General features: G+C 40.4%; 1 protein-coding gene across 1 annotated transcript in view; it reads left to right on the top strand.

Moving 5' to 3' along the window:
* Positions 1-19,273, top strand: part of LOC103643958 (calcium-transporting ATPase 3, endoplasmic reticulum-type) — a 32,105-nt gene extending 12,832 nt beyond the window's left edge. Inside the window, exons 11-34 of the mRNA XM_020546917.3 lie at positions 695-796; positions 1,298-1,351; positions 1,733-1,834; positions 3,001-3,059; positions 3,184-3,328; positions 3,488-3,595; positions 4,135-4,287; positions 4,388-4,492; positions 5,471-5,667; positions 6,116-6,227; positions 6,553-6,651; positions 6,723-6,868; positions 12,327-12,384; positions 12,701-12,793; positions 13,897-13,947; positions 14,052-14,183; positions 14,260-14,361; positions 16,392-16,446; positions 16,549-16,634; positions 17,108-17,256; positions 17,964-18,069; positions 18,156-18,209; positions 18,641-18,692; positions 18,764-19,273. Of these exons, the coding sequence (XP_020402506.1) occupies positions 695-796; positions 1,298-1,351; positions 1,733-1,834; positions 3,001-3,059; positions 3,184-3,328; positions 3,488-3,595; positions 4,135-4,287; positions 4,388-4,492; positions 5,471-5,667; positions 6,116-6,227; positions 6,553-6,651; positions 6,723-6,868; positions 12,327-12,384; positions 12,701-12,793; positions 13,897-13,947; positions 14,052-14,183; positions 14,260-14,361; positions 16,392-16,446; positions 16,549-16,634; positions 17,108-17,256; positions 17,964-18,069; positions 18,156-18,209; positions 18,641-18,692; positions 18,764-18,828 (2,385 nt within the window). The 3' untranslated portion in view covers positions 18,829-19,273. The remainder of the gene's footprint in view (positions 1-694; positions 797-1,297; positions 1,352-1,732; positions 1,835-3,000; positions 3,060-3,183; positions 3,329-3,487; positions 3,596-4,134; positions 4,288-4,387; positions 4,493-5,470; positions 5,668-6,115; positions 6,228-6,552; positions 6,652-6,722; positions 6,869-12,326; positions 12,385-12,700; positions 12,794-13,896; positions 13,948-14,051; positions 14,184-14,259; positions 14,362-16,391; positions 16,447-16,548; positions 16,635-17,107; positions 17,257-17,963; positions 18,070-18,155; positions 18,210-18,640; positions 18,693-18,763) is intronic.
* Positions 19,274-22,547: the final 3,274 nt, after the last annotated feature.

Genomic DNA, 22,547 nt, shown 5'->3' with positions numbered 1-22,547 from the left:
TGCATTGCATGCCAGCCTTGCTGCACCACTAGTTTTGCTGAGCCGTATCTGCACGTCAACCTGGTGCCGCGCCCCACATGTTGTGCTCCCAATTGCTGGTTCCACTGTTTGGGCTGTGCATGAGTTGAAGCTCAGAGCTGTAAGCATTCTCGAGGGTCAGTTTAGCTTTGTTGTCGGGTGAGAGGAGGCGACGGAGGTGGCATGGGTTATCCCCGAGCCCCGGCAGCTGGAGCAGGTGGAGGATGGCCATGGGAGGAGGGGCAGGAGGCAGATGCTGATCATGAGAGGAGCAGGCAGTGGGGGCTCAGGTGGTAGGTAGGGGGTGATGCATGGGGCCACATGTCAGTGAGTGGAGGGAGATGGGAGTAGCAGAGGCATTTTGGGCCATATGAGAATACAATTTGCTTGTAATGGGACCAACATTGTCCTAAATGTATAAAGTGGCTGTTTTAGGTACATGAAATCTTGTGGTGGCATGATTCCTTATAGATGAATAATACTAACTGTAGAACTCAGAAACGTGACAATTGTAATGGTGTCGATCAGTTAACCCTAGTTTTTTTCTTGAGTTCCTAGTAATTGTGCTGAAATGATATTTGAATATGCACATTCTAAAACATCTATATTATCTTTTTACTCTTCCAACTTTCATTGCCCCCTCTAAGAATTCTATGTTTGTGCTGTTGTTTCCCAGGGCACTGTTGTTGTAGCTGGTAGAGCAAGAGCAATCGTTATTGGGATTGGTTCTAATACTGCAATGGGAAGTATACGTGATGCTATGCTAAGAACAGAGGATGTAAGTAATTTAACACTTATATTTCTTAGAATTGAACTATGTGATTGAGTTGGTCAGGTAGTATGAGTAGCACTTCTTAGGCCCTGGCTTCGACTCCCAGTGGGAGCGAATTTCAGGCCGAGGTTAAAAAAAGTCACTCGCTGGTTCCCTTGGTCGGTATGGGTGAACCGACCTTGGGCGAGGCCTCATGTAAGGGGTTGGTCGTGTGGGTTGGGCCTCAAAGAACGAGTCAAGGTCTGAACCATAGTGGGCGGGATCCCCATGTATGAGGGGGCAACTTTTGTGGCTTTTCTTGGCCGGGCTCCGACTAAGCTCTTAGTGAAATACCGTGAGGGCGGTCTTTCCCCCACCTGCTGAGTTTTTATTTAACTTCATTCAAACTTTACCTTCCTTTTATGTTGCAACTTGTATGCCTATTTGTAATTTGATTAATTGTAGCCTCACCCCTCGATTTATATGGTGATTATTCTGCTCACAGTTAAAAATCTCACAATATTACAGGAAGCAACGCCGTTGAAGAAAAAGCTTGACGAGTTTGGTACTTTTTTGGCAAAGGTGATCATGGTCCTTTCAACAAGTTGTGAGTTGTTTTTACTTCCGAAACCAAGAAATACTATGACATGGAAATTTAGCACTGAAATGATCATTGAAACATTTTATGTATCTAGTATCTACTATCGAGAGACTGATGACATTATACAATCTGAGCAGCATTAGTTTAATGTTCTTTCCTGGATCTTAATGTTTAACTTATCATTAGAAGCTGCAGCGTTATTACACAATCATATTGTTGTCAAATATTAGTGTAAAAAAGAAATGGAATATTTATTCTGTTGAATGCCGGCCCCTGCATTTAGCCATTTGTTCCAGAGTCCAGACAAATTGTGCAGTTCAAATGACTTTTGAAGCTTATCCGTAACACAATTATCTTTGCAGGTGATAGCAGGAATCTGCATACTTGTTTGGGTTGTAAATATCGGACATTTCCGAGATCCTTCTCATGGTGGCTTTGTTAGGGGTGCCATCCACTATTTTAAGGTATGCTGTTGCTCCTATGTTTCAACTTACATTTCTGTAACATTCGATCAGTGTGGGTTAATCTCCTGTCTAGCATGTACTATCTTATTTATTAGGTTGAACACTTGGAAGTTGTGCTGTAAATTGAAGTGTGTGTATGTATGTGTCTGCTGCCAGGATACATTATTTGGCCATACTGATCATTCTTTGGGACCACATTTGCAGTCTAGTTGGTTGCACTGTCTACCTTGACTATAGTTCACAGGCTTCTCTTCCACAAAAGACAGCCGTTTAGATTCTATAATTCCTTTCAGAAATGGACTGTGTTTTATCGTGTTGTTTGTTCATATATATGATGTGCTTCTTTTCATTATAATGTTCTCTGGTGGCACGTATGGTGACCTTTTTAGGCGAAAACTCACACTGAGATACCATAGCTCTTGAAGTTGGGTTGACAGGCCTTAGTAAGTTAATATATATTATTGATTGCAAGATGCATGCAGTGTGCCAACTTATCCGGAGTTACACTGGCTATACTATTGAAATCCGGGGGTTGATGAAACCCATCACTGTTCCAGGTTTGAAGGCTGACACAAACTTCTTAAGGGCATAATCACGGGGAGGCCCTTTCCGGCCGGTCTAAGGCGTGTGTGGTATGGTACTATGGTTTTATAGGATAATTACATTTACAGGGAACCAACCAATAGCTTGGTTGGTACTTTGTAGTGCCTCCGTCTGTGAGGATGCCCACCAGCCCTCAAACCCGGGTACTCTTAGTCTTAGATTGTGTGCGAGTACCTTCCAAAAGGGTTCGGTTTCTCCCCTCTTAGGAAATTCTGGAGGATGTCTTCTTATCATGTTTCTTTGTTAGTTTTTTTACTTCATTGTGTAGGTACAACACATGATTCTCTAGTTTATTACCAAGTCAACTGATCCTGTCAAAAATCTTCTTCACACCTTTATATTTTTGTGACCATTATTTGCACTACATGTTATGCATCTTCAACAACTTATGACCAGAGCTGATAATAAATAATTCATCACTATAATACACCATTTTAGTTGATTTTTTAAATTACTGCCGCAACTGTGAGTGTATGTTTATGTGAATCATCCTTATCATTTGCATTTTGCTCTTAATATTTTTTTTTCTCAAAACATGTGTTCTGCTGTTTTTCGTTTAATAGGTGGCTGTTGCTCTTGCCGTTGCGGCTATTCCAGAAGGTCTCCCAGCTGTGGTAACAACGTGAGTTTCTTGTGAAACAATTTCTTGGTTGTCCCAAGATCATGTTTGGTTAGATGTGGGGTTGTACTCCATTCCTTCCACATTGAAGTAAACCTCATAAATCATTTGTTTGTTTTTCTTCTAGGTGCTTAGCTCTTGGTACCAAGAGAATGGCTCGCTTGAACGCCATTGTCAGGTCACTTCCCTCTGTCGAGACATTAGGATGCACAACAGTCATTTGCAGTGACAAAACTGGTACCCTTACAACAAACATGATGTCTGTGTCAAAGGTGATATGTTTCTCTTTTATTTACTCGTTTCCATTATGTTATCCTTGTTGCATATACAGGTGCTCAGTATGATATGTATCTGAATTCTGAAATACGATAGGCTCTTTTAATTAATTGTTTTTCATGTGCCTGGGCTAAAAAGTGTTTTTAACATCACAGGTGTGTGTTGTGCGGTCTGTGCACCAGAGACCAATGACTGATGAGTACTCCATTAGTGGGACAACATTTGCTCCTGATGGTTTTATTTATGATGCTGATGGGTTGCAGGTAATTAGCATATTCTATAGTTCCATCAATTTCTGGGATTTCTATAGTGCAAAAAATCTGAAAACCTGCATTATTGAACACAAGATATGTTTTCTTCAATTTGGGGAGAGAAAAATGCTTGCATTTAGTAGATATATTAGCACGTGAAATGGCTCATCACACCCCTCTTGGAGATTTTAGCACTTTGTTCAGAGAAGTCCAGTTTCATCAATGAATGGTTTTCACTAGGGAAACGGAACAGAGTGATTGGTAGTGTATTTCGTGCCCACAAGGCCACAATTAATAAAGCCTTCTACCCTGCTACTTACCAGTGCGAGAGGCTGAGTTTAGTATGAAGTTTTTTCTCATTCTATGAACTTCTCAGCAGAGCAGGTGGACTGATTCCATTACATGCCCTTTTGGATGGGTACTTGATTTTTTTGGACAGCATGTGTATCTAGCCACCTGTTACACCACCTATGTTATCACACAAGTATAGTTGTAAGTCTTTTTTGGATTTAGGGTTTTATAACTAACTAAAGGACTTTCATCTGTTGCAGTTAGAGTTTCCCCCTCAATCACCATGTCTCCTCCATCTTGCTATGTGTTCAGCTCTTTGCAACGAGTCCACTCTACAATACAATCCTGATAAAAAATCTTATGAAAAAATTGGAGAGTCCACTGAAGTTGCTCTGCGTGTGCTGGTGGAGAAGGTCAGTTACTGCATATAGATAAACATCTGTGCACTTTTGCTTTCACAGGATTTATGAACTTCATTGAAATTTTAATGTTCGTTTTGTACATTACTCTTAGGTTGGTCTTCCTGGTTTTGACTCAATGCCTTCATCCCTCAACATGCTAACTAAGCACGAGCGTGCATCATACTGCAACCATTATTGGGAAAACCAGTTTAGAAAGGTTGTTACCCTCATCTTGTTTGAATTGCTATATTTTTTCTTTTCTCGAACACAAAGAGAGCTGTGTATCTTTATATTAAGAAGAAAAAATGTTATATTTCTTCTGTACTGCAACCTTGCTGTATCTGTGACTCCCTTAAAGATCACCATCTGTATTTTCTTATGGGAATATCTTTTGACCATGAACTAATTCTTTCTAGTATATTTTAGATGTTAGAAAATGGCTCCTTCAGTGAATAGGCAAAATAAAACAAGAGGTTTTGAATGGCTTTCTAGTCAAGTCGTTATAACTTCATGGCCTTCAAATGCTTCCTAGGAACTTAGGTTTGATGAATGCATTTGGCATCTTAATTGCTCGTCATTCTGCACCTTGGTCACTAGTCCCTCCCAAGCAAACACGGTTCCTCAAATGCATAGTAGGATTAGTTAGACCATATAGTGTTATTGACACTGCTTTCATTGTTCATTGTTGTCAAATGCTTTAAAATTTTCCACATGCCTAATCAACCTTTGTCAGTTAACCGTACTATTAAGATTCACACGAACGAATATTAAGTTGCATGCAACAACCAGATCAACCCAAAAAGTTTAAGCTGATAGGAAGAGGTAGAAAATTCACTTATATTATATTCCAATACCCCCTCGCGTTGAGCCTCTTTTGGGTCTCAGACGTGGAATAGAAGAGCAACAATTATTTTATTTTAATTGTACTAACCAGTATGCAAGAGCCTCTAAAGCCCCAACAATGTCAACAATTGTTCCTCCCATATTCTGGAAGATTTCAACTGTCTAAGTACCTATCTGCATAAACATTGTCTTATCTACTCGTCATGTCAACAACTCAACATTTTTGTAAACTAGTGTAGGCATGTGGGCAAAATATTTTTTTTATACATATAATCAGCCTCTATTCTTTATATTCTATTTCTTGATATTTATTATATTTTCAAAATTCATTCTCTATTTTATGATTTTTTAGATATCTGTTTTAGAGTTCTCCCGAGACCGCAAAATGATGAGTGTCCTCTGCAGTAGAAAACACCAAGAAATTATGTTTTCAAAAGGTGCCCCTGAAAGTATAATGGCCAGATGCACACATATATTGTGCAATGACGATGGTTCTTCAGTACCATTGACTATGGACATTCGTAACGAGTTGGAAGCTAGATTTCAAAGGTTAGCCTTTTTCATATGTTATTTGTCTTAACTCTTAAGGTAAGCTACATTCCATGCTTTTATGGAATCTTACTATAATAGTATAATATTGAAATATCCAGCTCATATCAATGTATTTCTTCTTAATATAATGACACATGACTCTCTTGCATGTTCTCGAAAACAAAATATCAACATAGATATATTTCTGACACTTTGGTAGGGGACCTTGATTATTTTCTCCTTAGATTCAATAATCAAGGAGAAAATAATCAAGGTCCCCTACCAAAGTGTTATTGAAAATAACATATATTATAGGGCAGACCCAATGCTGGAGAAAATACTTTCTGTTCTGATTCTATGTTCTGTTTTCGTGCATTTGTAAACTTCATTTAGATTGAATACTTTTAAAACATATATTATAGTTTTAGGCATAGTATAAATATGCTAAATGCTCTTGGAACTCTAGTTTTGCAGGGAAAGACACGCTAAGGTGCTTAGCATTAGCATTAAAACGGATGCCAGCTGGTCAACAAAGTATTTGTTATGGTGATGAGGCCAACCTCACATTTATAGGATTGGTATGGTTTATCATTCTCCTGCTGCTTCCTCTCTTTGTTTTCTGTTACATTTTTTTCTTGTTGTAATGTGGTTTGCCTTTTGTTTCTATTGCGTATGATAATAATTTAGCTAATGATGAAACCATTTGAAGATCTGGTGCAGTGGTGAGAGTTGTATCACTGAGTCACCAGATCGTAGTCGTAGGTTCAAAACAGCCTCTCCGCATTTGCGGGGTAAAGCTTGTCTCAGTTTATTCCTTCCTCAAACCCCACTATTGTGGGAGCCTCCAGCATTGGGTCTGCCCTTTTTTTATTTATGAAACCATTTCTTTTCGTACTTGTTTAGGTTGGGATGCTTGATCCACCAAGAGAAGAAGTTTGGGATGCTATCCACTCTTGTATGTCTGCAGGGATCCGTGTTATAGTTGTTACGGGGGATAACAAGGTTGGTGAAGTCTTGGCTTAACTTTTGAGTACTTTTGCTACTGGTGAGAAAATTAATACGCACTCTTTTAGTCTACAGCAGAATCGCTGTGTCGGCAAATTGGTGCTTTTGAGCACTTGAATGACTTTTCAGGGTATTCCTATACAGCATCAGAATTTGAAGGATTGCCTCCTTTGGAAAGGACAAACGCATTACAAAGGATGGTTCTGTTTTCAAGGTGATTCATACCATTGTCTTCTAGATAAGTCAGAGCAGCTATTCCTCTGAGTGGTATTGAACTGTGAAGCTAAAAGGACAATGCAGAATGTCAGGAATTATTTTGGTGGATGAAAAATGCTTTTGAACACATCACCCCAGATCATTCCTGAGCTTTTTACAATTTGAATTTTGAAAGCTATAAAAGCTGCCTGAGTGCACAATAACACAGTTATGATGGTCAAATTCTTATGCAATCTGGCGCTTGCTGATTGCACATGCATTAGACAAGGGGTTGTATCAATGTTGAAAGATTAGTTATAACCACACAAGAGAATAATCTAAAACAAAATAATAGTGATGTGGTGTCTGTCAATAATCTTGGATTAGAGAGAGAGCAATTAGTCCTTAGGACTTGGTAGAATATATATAGTCACAGTTAATATGGGCCATTATGGGCCTTAACACCTCCTTCAAACTCAAGGTGGAAGCGGAGGATCTGAAGCATTGAGTTTGAACAATTTGAGACGATGTTGTTCTCTTGTTTGTGCTTTTGTGAAGAAGTCTGTAACTTGCATTTCTGAGGGCACATGTTAAAGAGCAATAGTTTTCTGTTGACAATGAGACCGCGTGAAGAAAACATCAACACCAATATGTTTTGTATGTTCATGCTTCATAGGATCATTTGAATGGCTCAATACACGAAGCAAGTGACCATAATGCACTGAAGTAGGCGCAGAGACAAGTTGACTCAGAATATGAACAATGTGCAATATCCAGTCGAGTGATAGTGAGATAGACTAGACTGCCGACTATATGCCGATATCTGGATGGATCTTGTAGTGGTGAACCATCATTCAGACAAAGTTGTAAGTGAATATCCATGGGTGTTGCAGTTGTACGACTATCAGTAAGACCAGAGCGAGCAATAATGTCTTGGATGTATTTAGATTGTGAGAGATAATAGCCCTTTGTAGATTATAATACCTCAATCCCTAGGAAATATCTTGAGGGCCTAAATCAGACATCTTAAACTGTTCATAAGATGTTGTTTTACTTGAGAGATATGTTTTGGATCATCACCCGTAATCAGTATGTCATCAACATATAATAGGAGCAAGGTGCGCCCTCGTGAAGAGGAATAAAGAAATAATGCGGGATCATGATCACTAGAGGTAAAACCAGCAGCCCTTACGACAGCGACGAACCTTTGAAACCAAGCATGAAGTTTCAATCCATATAAAACTTTACACAAACGATAGACATGGCCGGAAGAAATATCAAGTATCAACTCCTGGTGGTGGGTCCATATAAACTTCTTCGTGTAAATCACCATGAAGAAAAGCATTTTTGACATCCATCTGAGAGATAATCCATGAAGAAGATGCTGCAACAGCAATCAAAGTACGAACAACCGTCATATGTGCGATCGGTGCAAAGGTTTCATCATAATCTAGACCCTGAGTCAGTTGAAAACCTCTGGCTACAAGACGAGCTTTATATCGCTCAACTGAGCCATCAGATTTAGTCTTAATCTTAAAGACCCATTTACATGTTATAGGGACTGCATGTGATGGTAAAGGAACAAGATCCCAAGTACCTGTTCGATCAAGAACGTCCAACTCTTCTTGCATAGCAAGCTGCCATTCATGAATACCAGAAGCTTCATGATAATTAGATGGTTCAACAATTACAACAGCAACACAACGAAATCCATAGCGATCTAGAGGTTCAATTGTACTACGATCACGAAGATGATATCCCTGGTGATTTGGTAGCAAATCAGCAAATTGTGACCCATCAACAATTTGTAGATCATCAGAAACAACTGGAGAGTCATCATTGTTAGTACAAACATCAACAACAGGTTCGCCATCAGTACCAGCCATGGGACGAGTGCGAGGACGATGAATGTAGGTTTTGGTAATTGGTGGTTTAGAAGTGAAGTGTGAAGTGGGTGTTGAGGTAGAAGGATTTGTAATGGGAATGAGAACATCAGGTGAGGATGTGGTAGACGATGGTGTAGTGAAAGATGAAGACCCAGCTGAATGAGCATGGCTGGGAGGAAGGCACATGAAAGAGATGGACTATGTACAAAAAAGAAGATGAATGTGAGTGAGTTATAAAAGAAAGGTCGATTTTCATTAAAACTCACATCACATGAAATATGAATGCGACGTGCTGAAGGATCATAACATCTATAGCCTTTGTGCTCCGGACTATATCCAAGAAAAACACACTCAATAGATTGAGCAGTTAATTTAGTCCGTTGACAAGAGGCTAACAACACGTAGCATGTACATGCAAAAACTCTAAGATGGTCATAGCGAGGAGTTCTAAAAAGAACTTCACCAGGAGTCTTCCCTGAGAGTTCTGATGATGGTTGTCTATTGATGAGGCAGACAATGGTAGACACTGCTTCGCACCAAAAATGTGAGGGGACAAAAGAAGATATCAAAAGGGTGCGAACAGTTTCTATGACATGACGATGCTTGCGTTCAGCAACACCATTTTGAGCATGTGCACCAGGGCACATAAGCAGTGCAAGAGTACCCTCTAAAGTTAGAAATTGTCGAAAAGAATTGGATAAATATTCACCACCAGAATCAGAGCGAAATTTTTTAATAGGAACAGAAAATTGGGTGTGAATCATGCGAGCAAAAGACCTATAGATAGAAAGCAACTCAGAACGTCGTTACATGAAATAAATCCAAGTGTAACGAGAATGATCATAAAAAAATAACATATTATTTATTTCCACCTTTTGAAACCAAAGGAGCTGGGCCCCAAACATCAGAGTGAACATGATCAAATGGTCTAGCAGAATTAGAATCACTGGTAAAATAAGTAAGTTGTATTTGTTTTCCAAGATGACAACCCTTACAATGAAAGCTAGACTCAGATGACGTACGACCTAAACAACCTGATTTTATTAAAGTGGACAGACGCGAGCCACACAAATGACCTAGATGGTGATGCCATTGGGCAAAAGAGGCAGCATGGATTGAAACTACAGAAAGCACACGAGCCAAAGATGATGAAGTGGATGAAGGAAGGTGCAAGCTATCGAGGATGTAGAGGCGATGAGCAGTGCTACGGCGACGACAAGTCCCAATCACAGCCACTGTGCGACGATCCTATACAAAACAAGATGAGTCATCAAATCCAACAAAACAATTTTGGTCTGTAATTTATTCGAGAGAAGATTCATAGACAACTCAGGAACAAAAAATATATTAGGAACAGTAAACTGAGGAGTGCAAAAAGAACCCTTGTGGGTTATATGGCATAAAGTACCATGTGCAATCTGAACACTGAACAGAGGCATCTTCTGTAACGGGTGAAGAAGAGACTAACTGTGACTGATCAGATGTCACATGAAAGGAGGCTCCTGAGTCAAGAGCCCAAGACGATGAGGAGGTTGTAGCTGGTGAAGTAGAAGCAATAGCAACTGAACCTCTAGGTGCAGAACCTATGCCACGACCACGAGCTGACCGTCGTGCACGGAAATCAGCCAACTTCTCTGGAAATTTAACAAAACAATTTTCAGACCGATGAGTATTCTTGTAATGCTCACAAGGTACTGAGGAATAACTTCTTGCTACATAGGACTTTTGAGTAGCAGCCAACACACTGTGAGTGCTAGAACCAGTAGCAGAAGACAAGGCTTTGAGGCGAGTCTCTTCGGTAAGTAGATCAGACAATGCCTTTGTCATTGTGAGAGTATCAGAATTGTGAAGCAATCGTGCACAAAGAGAGTCATATCCAACCCGAACCCCCATAACAAATCTGTATGTAAAGGACATGGATTAGTTGCACAGGCTGGCACCATAGATAGCAAAGAACTCATCAAACGATCAAAAGCAGAATAGTACTCATCAATAGTCATTTCATTATGCTTAATAACACGTGTTTGCTGCATAATAGTGTGTAAGAGAGCACCACTGCCTTGAACAAACCGGCCCTTCAGATTTTACCAAATAGCTTTAGCAGTGGTGAACTTGGACAAGCTCATAATCATGGATGGTTTAGTGCTATTAACCATGGCAGCCATCACCTTGCCATCATTCATCTGCCAACTTTTAACGTCTGCGGCATTGCTACGATCCTCACGTAAAGCAGGAGGATCTTCAGTTAAGTGAAAAAGCATACCATGACCACGTAGAGCAGTCTGAACACAGAAAGCCCACTCTGGATAATTCTGACCATCAAGGATGATACTAACCACAATATCATTGACTGACATGATGATCAGTTGATGTGACGTACAAAGGATGCAGGCCTATGAATAATGGAAGCACCACTGCGGATGGACCTGAATCTGGTCAGCCTCGAGCGGATCTGGCCAACAGTTTGCGCGGGATAGGTCCTGACCAGAGATGACGCTAGTTGGAGACGGGCGGATCCCAGGAGGACAGGTCTTGCACGGACGGAGTGATGCTGTGCGGACGACAAAGGGTGAACGACGCAGAACACAGGCGTCCAGGCGGATCCGACGCGACAGGATCCACGCGGACGGACCCGGCGTGCAGATGGCGGACGATGGCGCGGATCCAGGGCAGAAGACGACGACGTCGAATGGTCTAGGCGGATCCGGCGCGGAAAGGCGCATGACGTCGCGGATCCAGCGAAAGGGTGTGGATCCGGCACGGAAGACGATGGCGGCGCGGCCTGCAGTGCGGATCCGGCATGAAAGACGGCTGCAACGTGGCTCGTAGTGCCGGCGGGTGAGGGGGGCCTGACGAGGCCGGAGAGAAGGCCGTGACGGCGGACTGAGAAAGTTGGCCGCGATGGCGGCAGGAGGGAAAAAATGTGGAGATTAGGCCCTAACCCTAACCTCCTTTGGTACCATGTCACTAACCTTGGATTAGAGAGAGCAATTAGTCCTTAGGACTTGGTAGAATATATATAGTCACAGCTAATATGGGCCTTAACAGTGTCTACAAGGTATGAAATAGATCAAGTTTCTCTTGTAGCTTGTTAATGGTCATATGCATAGGTAGTATTTGTTTCAAGGAATCAGAACATAATGTAATTGAAAAGTTTCTGGTTAAAAATGGGAACAAGAGGCTACTTCTTGTACTGTACATTATAGTTTGCTTACCATTGTATAGGCTGTGAGAAAATAAATATCCTTTTCAATTCAGAATTTCATTATTTCTGATTGAAGAGGATTTTATTTCTCAATTTCGACTTCCTGAGCAAAATATCTTCAATTCTTACTTTGCTGGCCATCATAAACATGCCAGAACTGCCTTTGAATATGAAAAATGAGGCCTAGCAGCAGCCTCAACACTGAGTTGGATTTGGATGTTTCTGCACATAAACAACATGGGGCAGTCACTTATAATTGATGTTGAAATTTGTTCTAAAATAATGTAATGGTACCATATTGAAATATGATATCACATAGTGGTGTTCTCCGTTCTTTCGATTGTTCTCACCCTCACTAACCTGATAATTTGTACTGGATTGTGCAGAGTGGAACCTTCCCATAAGAAGATGCTTGTTGAAGCCTTGCAAGCACATAATGAAGTGGTAAGTTAACAATCATATATGATAGCTATCATCAAACCACCATGTCGTTCTTTAGTTATCAATGATGGGATCAGAGCATGGTACCGAACTAAAATTGGTGGCATGTATTTTTTGAAGGACACTTTTATCATTAGGTTTTATTTTAAATATTGCATGGGTCTTTTTATGTAGCTCAGACACTGTTCCTTAGCTATCATTATAGTCAATATGCCAAATTTACTTTAATGGCCAATTATTTTATCCCAGTAACGACATGGCAAACTCCAACCATTATCTGTTTCCATATACTAAGCTGTATTTCATTTCCACGTGCAAGGTTGCTATGACTGGAGATGGTGTCAATGATGCACCTGCTCTAAAGAAAGCGGATATAGGAATAGCAATGGGATCAGGAACTGCAGTTGCTAAGGTATTAAGAAGTAAAATAAGCCCCTTCCCCCCTTTGTTGTAAAACTGGTTCCTAATGCACTACCATGAGTCCATGACTAGTATGATTTAGACACAAAAATTTGAGCCATTTTATCTAGCCAACTAACTTAGAAATCGACCTGAGTAAAATCAAGGCCATACTCTAAATGCATCCTCAATACCTTGAGGAGCTGTGTTACTTTCAAGGGCGCCTGGCATACATCAGGGGGTTCATAGAGAAATTTTGCAGGAAGAATCCAATCTTTTACAAGACTCACAAAAAATGCGTCCCATTCTTTTGGAGATAAAAACTGCCAGTAAGACCCAAATGGCATCGAAAGCTGTCTCAACCAGCCAGTCTTGACTGTACCGACTCAGGGAAGGAGCTTGTACAGCAGACTATAGCTTTATATGAATCTTGTGGGGTATTCATGTAGCTTTTAGGTCATCTCCAGCAGACCGTGTATATGGGCATGCAAAACATTGTATTGTTAGACTGTACTGCTTACATAGTGAAGTTTGAAATATGGAGTGAGATAGGGAGGCTTTATTGGCTAAGGAGGAGGCTGTCATGTGGTCTTTGGCTGGAGCAAAAGTATTGCCTTTTCTCCAAGCTTTGGATCAGCCAGGTTGATTGTGTTTTCTTGTTCATATTGTAACCAGTGACCCACTAGTGTTTGTTTGGCTTAGGGTGTGTGCGTGAGTGTGTGGGTGTGGGTCTGTTTTGTTTTTGTTTGTTCTTGGGGTTGTTTACCTCCTTTTATTCTTAATATAATGATGCACAACACTCCTACGTATTCGGGAAAAAAATCTCATGGGGTATTGGCTCTACCTCAGTCATGTGCTCGTAAGAGCTGATCCTGCATGCTCTCCTGTCGAAAGACATTTGCACCAGTTAATGAAATCATTTCTGTATTTATTCAACTTGTGATGAATATCTTGCTGAGTCTATATAAATAGTCTTCGTGCTGTGTGTATCAGCAAATGTCAACTGAGTGAAGCTCCGTATTATCAATCTTGCCCTTTCTTAGATGACCAATTATCCATAATGGTTGTTTCATGTATTTAATCACTGAATGCACTTGTAATGTTTCTCTAACTCAGAGTGCTTCAGACATGGTTTTGGCGGATGACAACTTTGCCACGATTGTTGCAGTAAGATTATTTCTCATTGCATGATATACAAATAATGAGAACAATCAGTTCTTATTTTCAGTTGATGATCTTTATTCAAATCCTATTCTACAATTTGTTTATAGGCTGTTGCGGAGGGAAGGGCCATATATAATAACACCAAGCAGTTTATCCGATACATGATCTCATCAAATATTGGGGAGGTGGTTTGTATTTTTGTGGCGGCAGTGCTTGGGATGCCTGACACACTTATACCTGTGAGTGTATACTTGTATCTCTTGTTTTTATTTATGGACGTGAATTATGCTTACCCTTTTCATCATTGATTTGCAGGTCCAGCTACTCTGGGTGAACCTTGTTACTGATGGATTACCTGCAACTGCAATTGGTTTCAATAAGCCTGATGGCAACATCATGTCAGTCAAGCCTCGAAAGGTAATAAACAACTACACATTTGGTTGTGCACCTGACTATCTGAGTATCAATAGCTATCTATGATTTCTGTTGGTTTCTTTTGCTTAAACTTTTGTTAAAACTATGCATTAACACATATTTTGTTGGTACTCGATTAGTCAACTGAGCTGCAGTATAACAGACTTGCTGAGCCTTTTTATTTGCACTTGAAATTACTTGGCTACAAGAATACTGCTATATATATCTTTGGGATATTGCATTAAGCAAAATCCTTGTATACATGAGGCTAGATTTGCTAACCACTTGCTCTTGATGACTACATATCAAATTAGATGATTGCCACATGCATGAGTTTATATTAATGGCTAGGAATTGCTAGGCATGTGATTTCAAGTAAGTTTTTTTTCTCAAATACACAGGAGAGCTGCGTATCATTATATTAATAGGAGAAGAAAGAAGGGCTAGAGCCCAGACAAGAAAACAAGAAACACACCCAAAACACACACCCTCTAACACACACATACACAAGGCACACCCAGGCCGCTTACAACCACCTGAACACACCGGCCCCTCGAGACCCCCTCCTTCAACCGGGATCAAAAAGGGTTGCATATTTTTTGCACCTGCCAAGGTGTAGCTCCTCCTTGAACCCATCCACTAGAGTGTTCATGGAAGGGCGAGCCCCATCAAAGACACATCTGATTCTATGTTTCCAAAGACTCCAAGCACCAAGGATAACTAAACTGTTAAATCCCTTACTTTTCCCCTTGACGATTTTGGAGGAGGCCTCTCTCCACCAGTCATCAAAGCAAACATCGCTATATTTGGGAACAACAGCAGCAAGGCCAATAAGGGAGATGATAGAGTGCCAGAATTGTCTTGCAAAAACACAATTAGAGAGAATATGTTGCACTGTTTCATCATCTTGATCACAAAGGACACAGCTCACAGGGAAGACAAGCCCTCTCTTTTTTAGTCTGTCAGCTGTCCAACACTTGTTCATAGCAAGCCAAATGAAAGTCTTACACTTAGGCGCAGCCCAGCTCCTCCAGATCCCTTTCCATGGCTCAAAGGAAACAACACCAGTGAAAAAGACTCTGTACGCAGACTTTGAGGAAAACATCCCAGAGTTAGAGAACCTCCACACATGCCTGTCGGGGCCTATCATGCAATTTAAAGTCTTCTAACAAGTCCCAAAGCTGTAAGAATTCCTCTAGACCAGCAAGAGAGATTCCCCTTGATATCCTGCACCCAAGTGGAGGAAGGGAGGGCCTGTTGAACAGTCCGAATGGTCTGAAACTTCTTAGGGACTGCAGCAGCAACTGAAGGAGCTACCTCAACCACAGAACACCCATGAATCCACTTATCTTTCCAGAAAATGGTCGTGACCCTATTACCAATATCTGTAGGCACATCAGTCTAAAATAAGGCTCTAGCTTTTGAAGAATTGTTGAGTTCTATGCCAGCCCACGGTTTGGAAGGGTTGGTCTGTCTTTTGAAGCCATAGCCATCTCATTTGTAAAGCCCAGCTCATGGTGAGGAGATTAGGAATGCCAACGCCTCCCAATTCCAATGGCCTAGCAATTTTATCCCAAGCAATGAGACAACAACCTCCTCTCGCCTCCCTTCGGCCCTTCCATAAAAAGTTCCTCCTAATTTTGTCAATGGCCTTGATACTCCATTTAGGAACATTGAGCGCAGTAAGAAGATATACTGGAATGGCAGAGAGCACAGCCTTGACAAGGGTGATTCTCCTAGACAGATTCAAAAGGTCAGCTTTCCAATGAGGAAGCTTATCAGCAATTTTCTGGATCCAAGGCAGCAAACTGCCAGCAGACAGCCTCCTGAAACTCAAAGGAAGGCCAAGATAAGTGGTTGGAATTTTTTTGGAGGCACATCCTAAAATCTGGGCAGCCAAGGCAACTGAATCATATTGACACCGTATGGGATAGGAGAAGCTTTTATGCAGATTTCAAGTAAAATTACTGTGGTTTAATTTTCTAATTGCTATCTCAGATATTAAACAATTGTCCTTTTCTGTTGCATCCCAGGTTAATGAAGCTGTGGTTAGTGGATGGCTCTTTTTCCGTTATTTGGTCATTGGAGGTTCATTTCTTCTATCTACTTATTATTCAATATATTCCTACTGATAAGTGTAGTGTCTCTTGACTCACGTTTGTTTGTTGTCTTCTGTATTTGCTAATGCAGCTTATGTTGGTCTTGCTACTATAGCGGGTTTTGTTTGGTGGTTCGTTTATTCTGATAATGGCCCTAAATTACCATATTCTGAATTGGTATGTTGAGAATTTGGAGTTGTTTTCCTTTTTTCCATTGGTGCCAGTGTGTATTTACTGGAACTATTGTTCCATGGCCTGCTGTGAGTGTTATCCTCAACAATCCAATAAAACTTTGTACTTCAACATGGTAGTCCTGTATAGTCTCTGATGTATCAGTTGATGGTTGTTCAGCGAATTGGCTTTACCCAGGTATCATATTTTGAAATAAAATAAATTACTCACAACGAAGATCCTAGTTAACAACCGGGATAGGCTCACGCTGCAATAGTACCACAGAATGGCAGTTAGTTTGCATGTGTTCATAGGTCAACTATGTTTCAGTCTATACAGACTGATGTTCGTTGATCTTTCTACATATTATGTTTTCTGCATGGTTGCTGAATGAGTTCATGGTCTAATTTATATTTTTTCTGGTACCTAATATGCATTACTTATTCTATACACTCCAAACTTCTCTCTTACCCTTGCAGGTCAACTTTGATTCATGTTCTACAAGGCAGACTTCATATTCTTGCAGTATATTTGAGGATCGTCATCCATCAACTGTTTCAATGACTGTGCTTGTTGTCGTTGAGATGTTTAATGCCTTGAATAACCTAAGTGAAAACCAATCTCTGCTGTAAGAACTCTTTGTTCTTCATTACTGCCACTATGTTTTAAGGTTTCTGTTAATGGTGTAACCTGTAAGGCTGTAAAAGGTGCTGCTTCCAGTAACAATTTGTTGATGCTTTGGGCACTGAGAGCTTCCAGAATGCCACTATGGCAATTAATTTATGTGGTGTTATATTTAAACCAGTAAGGAGGTAATACCATACTATAACAATTCAGGGAGGAATATATTTATAATAAAATAGTAAAGATATTAATACTTAAAATTTGAAAAGTTTGAAGATCCTGAAATTCACCTGAGTTTGGTTGTAGATAAGAGATTGCCAGTTTGCATCCACTATTTGTGTTTGTGCCTCGTTCATCTTGTCTTTTCACTTGTAAAAGATTCTCGTATGTATCCAATCTAAGGTACTCACACAACCATTGTCCTCGAATACAATGTTTTCTACATCACCCATGAACACTGAAACTTAGGACATAGGTTTTTTATCTTCACAGAGCCAGAAAAATGTACCTCACTTTTTTGTGATTTGAATTATGATATTGGAAGTAGACATTCTTCAAAATCTAGATTTTTTTATGTCCTGTGGTGCATGAAATTCTGCTTGTTTTGTCTTGGCCCTCCCATTCTGTGAGCTTGAGAATAACAGTTCTCTGAAAAGGCTATCATGTCATGTACGAAAATACATCTGTAGTAATGTAGCTTCACTCATGCAGTGTCATTCATCCATGGAGTAACCTGTGGCTTGTTGGGTCTATTATTCTGACCATGCTTCTTCATGTAGCAGTCCTGTACATTGAACCACTATCAGCCCTTTTCTCTGTAAGTAATTTTTCTTTGTTCTTCAGTGGTTCTTTGATCTTATTTATGTTAAAATAAATCGGATAAACTGTGATATACTTATGCAGGTCTCTCCATTGTCGTGGGTTGAGTGGAAAATTGTTCTTTATCTATCCTTCCCTGTTAGTACTCTTTCTACCTTGACTTGTTATGCAATTAATTGTGGTGATACTCTCTCCGGTCAAAAATACTTGTCACATTCGACTTTGGGCAGTCTTCAATGTGTATCTTTTTGACCAGTAATTTCTTCTAGACTTATTCTTAAAATCCTTCTTTATGAGATGTTGCAAGTAAATTTGGATATGAATGCACACAAATAACTTACATGGTTTAAAACTAAATAATTTAGAAGTCATTGACGTTTGTAGTTTTAAGGTTTGACCAAATATTGTCCTGAATGGCATGTCTGTGTGACCAGAGCGAGTATGTGTTTTGCTTATAGCATTGTTTTACGACACGACCATTTGTCGTGTTCTTGTATCTTTTCCTCTTAACATCATTCCAGATCTTTCAAAACAAATGTTTCTCCAGACTAATTTCATCTAATTGTTAGGTAATTTTGATTGATGAGGTTTTGAAATTCTTCTCAAGGAGAAGCCCACGAGGTATGTTCCCTATACAAATACTACAGCAGCTGCTGTTTTAGCCAGCAGAATCTGAGTTTGCTTGTTTGCAGGTCGAAGATTCCCTTTAAGGTTGTGGAGACGTGAGATACTTCCAAAAGAGTCGAGAGACAATTGATTTTAGGCTTCAGCATATCAGATGCATACAATGCAAAGCGAAAAGCTTGTCTTCTGTTAGTATTGAGCCTAATTTTGGCAAATGTTCATGGATGAAGATGACATTGTACAAATCTTTATGTGGCTGATATCTAGGGCCGAGCATCTTCGAGAATAGAGTTCGCGACTACACAATTCATTGGGGGGGGGGGGGGGGGGGGGGGGGGGTTCTCAGAATGCTAGTTTTGCTCAGAAAACATAGAGAAGCTTCGAAAGCCTTCTCACTAGTTATAGACGGTGCTACACTTGTATCAGAATGTCAGATGCTTACAAAAGGATGAGTTCATGCAACACCCCTTTCTCCCAACCAATGAAATCACTGTACGCATCAGGTTCTGTCAAATTTTCAGGGTGACAGACGCCGTTCTGGTATTTCTGCCATTTTATACATCGCAAAAGTTTTGCACCTTGATATTGTTGGAAACAATGGCATGTTCGGCTGAAATTTACAACCACTGCCGCTGCAGGCTGTCGATGTTCTTGTAAAATGAAACTATTTTATATGAACCCAAAGTTAAGGGAGCTACCCAAACAGATTCTAGAAAAAAAAATCTCATTGGTCCTCCCAACCCCGAGCCCCACACGGTTCTGGAGGCTTCGTTCCCATCTACAGAACAGCGAGGCTAATCTACAGGCGATTTCGAGGAACCGGTGTCGATCTCTTGAAGCTTTTATACTTAGCTAGTATAGTTCGTACTACAAATAACTAGTTCAGGTTCTTCCTGGTATTGGCTTCCGGTTCAGATTTCGTGACTTTCTGAAGAAAAGTCACGGGTGACTTTTGCCTTCCGGATGCCACTCAATTCACATCTAGTGGCTGCTGCTCCTCTCAACTTTCTCCACGTATAGCAGTTGTTAGTCCAAAGGAAGATCATAGCCCAAATAAAGCCCAGATTCGGTGAAATAAGACTATCATAAATTATAGAGTGGAGGGATGGAAATTGATTTATATATTTATGTATCTCTAGGTTATGTCATTCTTTTTTTTTGAAGTAAGGTTATGTCATTCTTAGGGTCGCTCTCCTATAGTAGAAATGTAGCATATACATATCTTCTCTATATGGTTAACAATAGTACACAAATATATTCCGTATAAAACCGTATTTTCTTAATTGATGTGTGTCTAAATTAGGATTATTAGAATGAAATTCAATTCTAAGCATCCAAATAGGGCCTTAAATATTTTGTATAGCGTTCATGCTCCAAACAACCAAAATAACCTCAGTAAACGGCCAATATCACAGACATCAATTTGCACAGTTTAACCAAATAATTTTAGCAAGTGACCAAGTGTAAACCACGTTCACCCCAAAATAACAAAATAGCCTTCCCATGTAGCAACAATTGGGCTTCTAGAGGAAGTATCAAATGGTCATATCATCAATGTTTTTAGGTCCCTGCAAAGGCAAAGGAAAAGTTGAAAAAGAAAAAAAATCAATATTTAAACAAATTCTACAAGTTGAAAAGGAAATTGAGGGCTTGTTTGGATGGTGGCCACAAAAAGTTGCCTGGCCCAGGCACCAAGCGTTGGATTTCCTACGCCTGGGGCCAGGATGAGTTGCCTGGCAGGCATTTGCCTGCGAGTCCACCATCAATAGATTGGTGTAGCCAGTGAAACATCGCTGTCCATTTGAGCATCATCTATTGATACTTATGTTTCTACGACACCACTGTTTTTCTCATTGTAACACCTCAAAAACTTAACTTGGAAATTTGGTAAAATTCTCCAAAGGTTTGGAGTTAGAATACCTTTTAATGAAACGTTTCTTACCCTTAAAGTTGTATCCCCTAAAATAAATATATTTTATAATAAAAAGTCAAATGAAAAGATCCTTTGTATCCTTGTTAAATTATATATTTAAACATAATCTTTAAAAGAAATAAGTTAAACGATCTCTTATTAAAGATTTTATTTACCTTTAACACAAATAAGTGATAAATTATTGAATTTTGAACACACTTTTAACTAGACTATATTTTCTTTAAATATAAATTTTGTGTACATTGCGTAGTTGAAGCATTGACTTAAAAGAATAATAAAAGACTATGCATGCTGGAGTTTTATTATTGTCCGTGCATTAGATTTTAAAAGTTTGAAATTCAAAAGCAAATTTGAGTTAAAAATAAGATAATGAAATCTGAAAATAGAAAATAAAATAGAAAAAGAAGGAAGAAATGTGCCTCTGGACCGAATTTCCCTCTCTTGGTCCAACTACCCAACTTCCTGCGTGGCCCATTCAACCCAGCTCAGCTACCGGTGGTGGGCGTGGACCCCACCCGCTAGTCCCTCAGCCCTGCCGACCACTCTCTCCCGTGCACCGATAGCTAGGGCTGGATCGTAATCCTCTCCTATCGTGCATGCTTGACTCGTGAGCCTACTTAGCCAGCGACACGCGATGGGAGACTACGATCGCGTCCTTGCTTCGCTTACATGAGGGACCAGCGCGCCAGGTACGTCATCCTCATCGAAGTCCATCGCTGGGCGATTACAGCAAACCCAGGATCCGCGCGGCCGGTTGTGATCGGCTGGTTATTATCCGATTCGCCTCGCAGGGTGTATATATAAGCCCTGAACCACCTCCTCATCCATCAAATCGAACCATCGCGACGACCCAATTGGAGAGCACCTTCGGTGAGGATCAGAGAGGGAGAAAGGGAGAAGGATAGCCGTCGTCGACATCATTCGCCTCCGCCACCATCCAGAATCCCCAATGTGACTGAAGGCGTTCTGTCAGGTGTATGGTGCGTGCTCGGGGAAGCAGTGGAGTGTGCGGGACCACAGAGCCATGGCAATTCGTCGCCGGTGACGGGAGCGCCACTGCGGAACGCACTTCTCGATGGGCGGAGGACGACGCGATGTAATCCTCGGTAAGAGCACCCATATCGATTTCGCCTTAGCACCTGCATCATTTATCACCTAGTTGACTTTGGGAATCGGGCACCACAGCCCCGAAGCGTGGGAGCTGTGTGGAGTGTTGATCCGAGCACATGTGACTGTTATTAGACGTAGAATCACCCTTCGCACGTTTCAATCCGGGTCACTGGATCAGATCGGGTGGTTCTGATCGAATCCCACTTCATTAAATCGTGGTTGTTCATCCTCGATCCTAGGGCGGTCATCGCGTACCGGTTCAAGCTGAGAAACGTTTAATCGATGTTGTCGATTCAGATCGAATGACGCTGATATACCTATACCCCTTCGACCGCATACACTTACGAAAGAGTCCCTGATCTATTTTTAGAATAATCCACAGTTCAGTGTAGTATTAGATTATTGAATCTAAGTCCTAACAATTTGCAGAGAAAGCCTCGAGTTCCTAGGATTTAGCACTCGTTGTCCTTCTTCATAGAAAAACAAATAAAATAAATTAGGAAATTTATGGAAAATATCTGGAAAACGTTTTTAATTGTAAAATTAATAATGAAATACTTAGAAACTCAGAAAATTCATAACTTTGGTGTTTTAACTCCGAATTTTGTGGTTCTCGAACCTACGATCTCGTAGCGATGCATAGAATATTCTTACACAGTTTGTTCATATGCTTTGGTGTAATGTTAGCATATTCATTATTTGATTTATTGTATGTATTGCTACGAGTAGAGGCAAGGTGGTCGTCTTTTTGGTGTTTTAGCTTTTTTACAAAAGTTTCTCATAAATATGCCTTTTCAGTTTCAATTCAG

The sequence above is a fragment of the Zea mays genome, chromosome 1, assembly GCF_902167145.1.
Source record: "Zea mays cultivar B73 chromosome 1, Zm-B73-REFERENCE-NAM-5.0, whole genome shotgun sequence".
NCBI classification, from domain to species: domain Eukaryota; kingdom Viridiplantae; phylum Streptophyta; class Magnoliopsida; order Poales; family Poaceae; genus Zea; species Zea mays.
The sequence above is the reverse complement of the archived record's forward strand: the minus strand, read 5'-3'. Positions and strand labels throughout refer to the sequence as shown.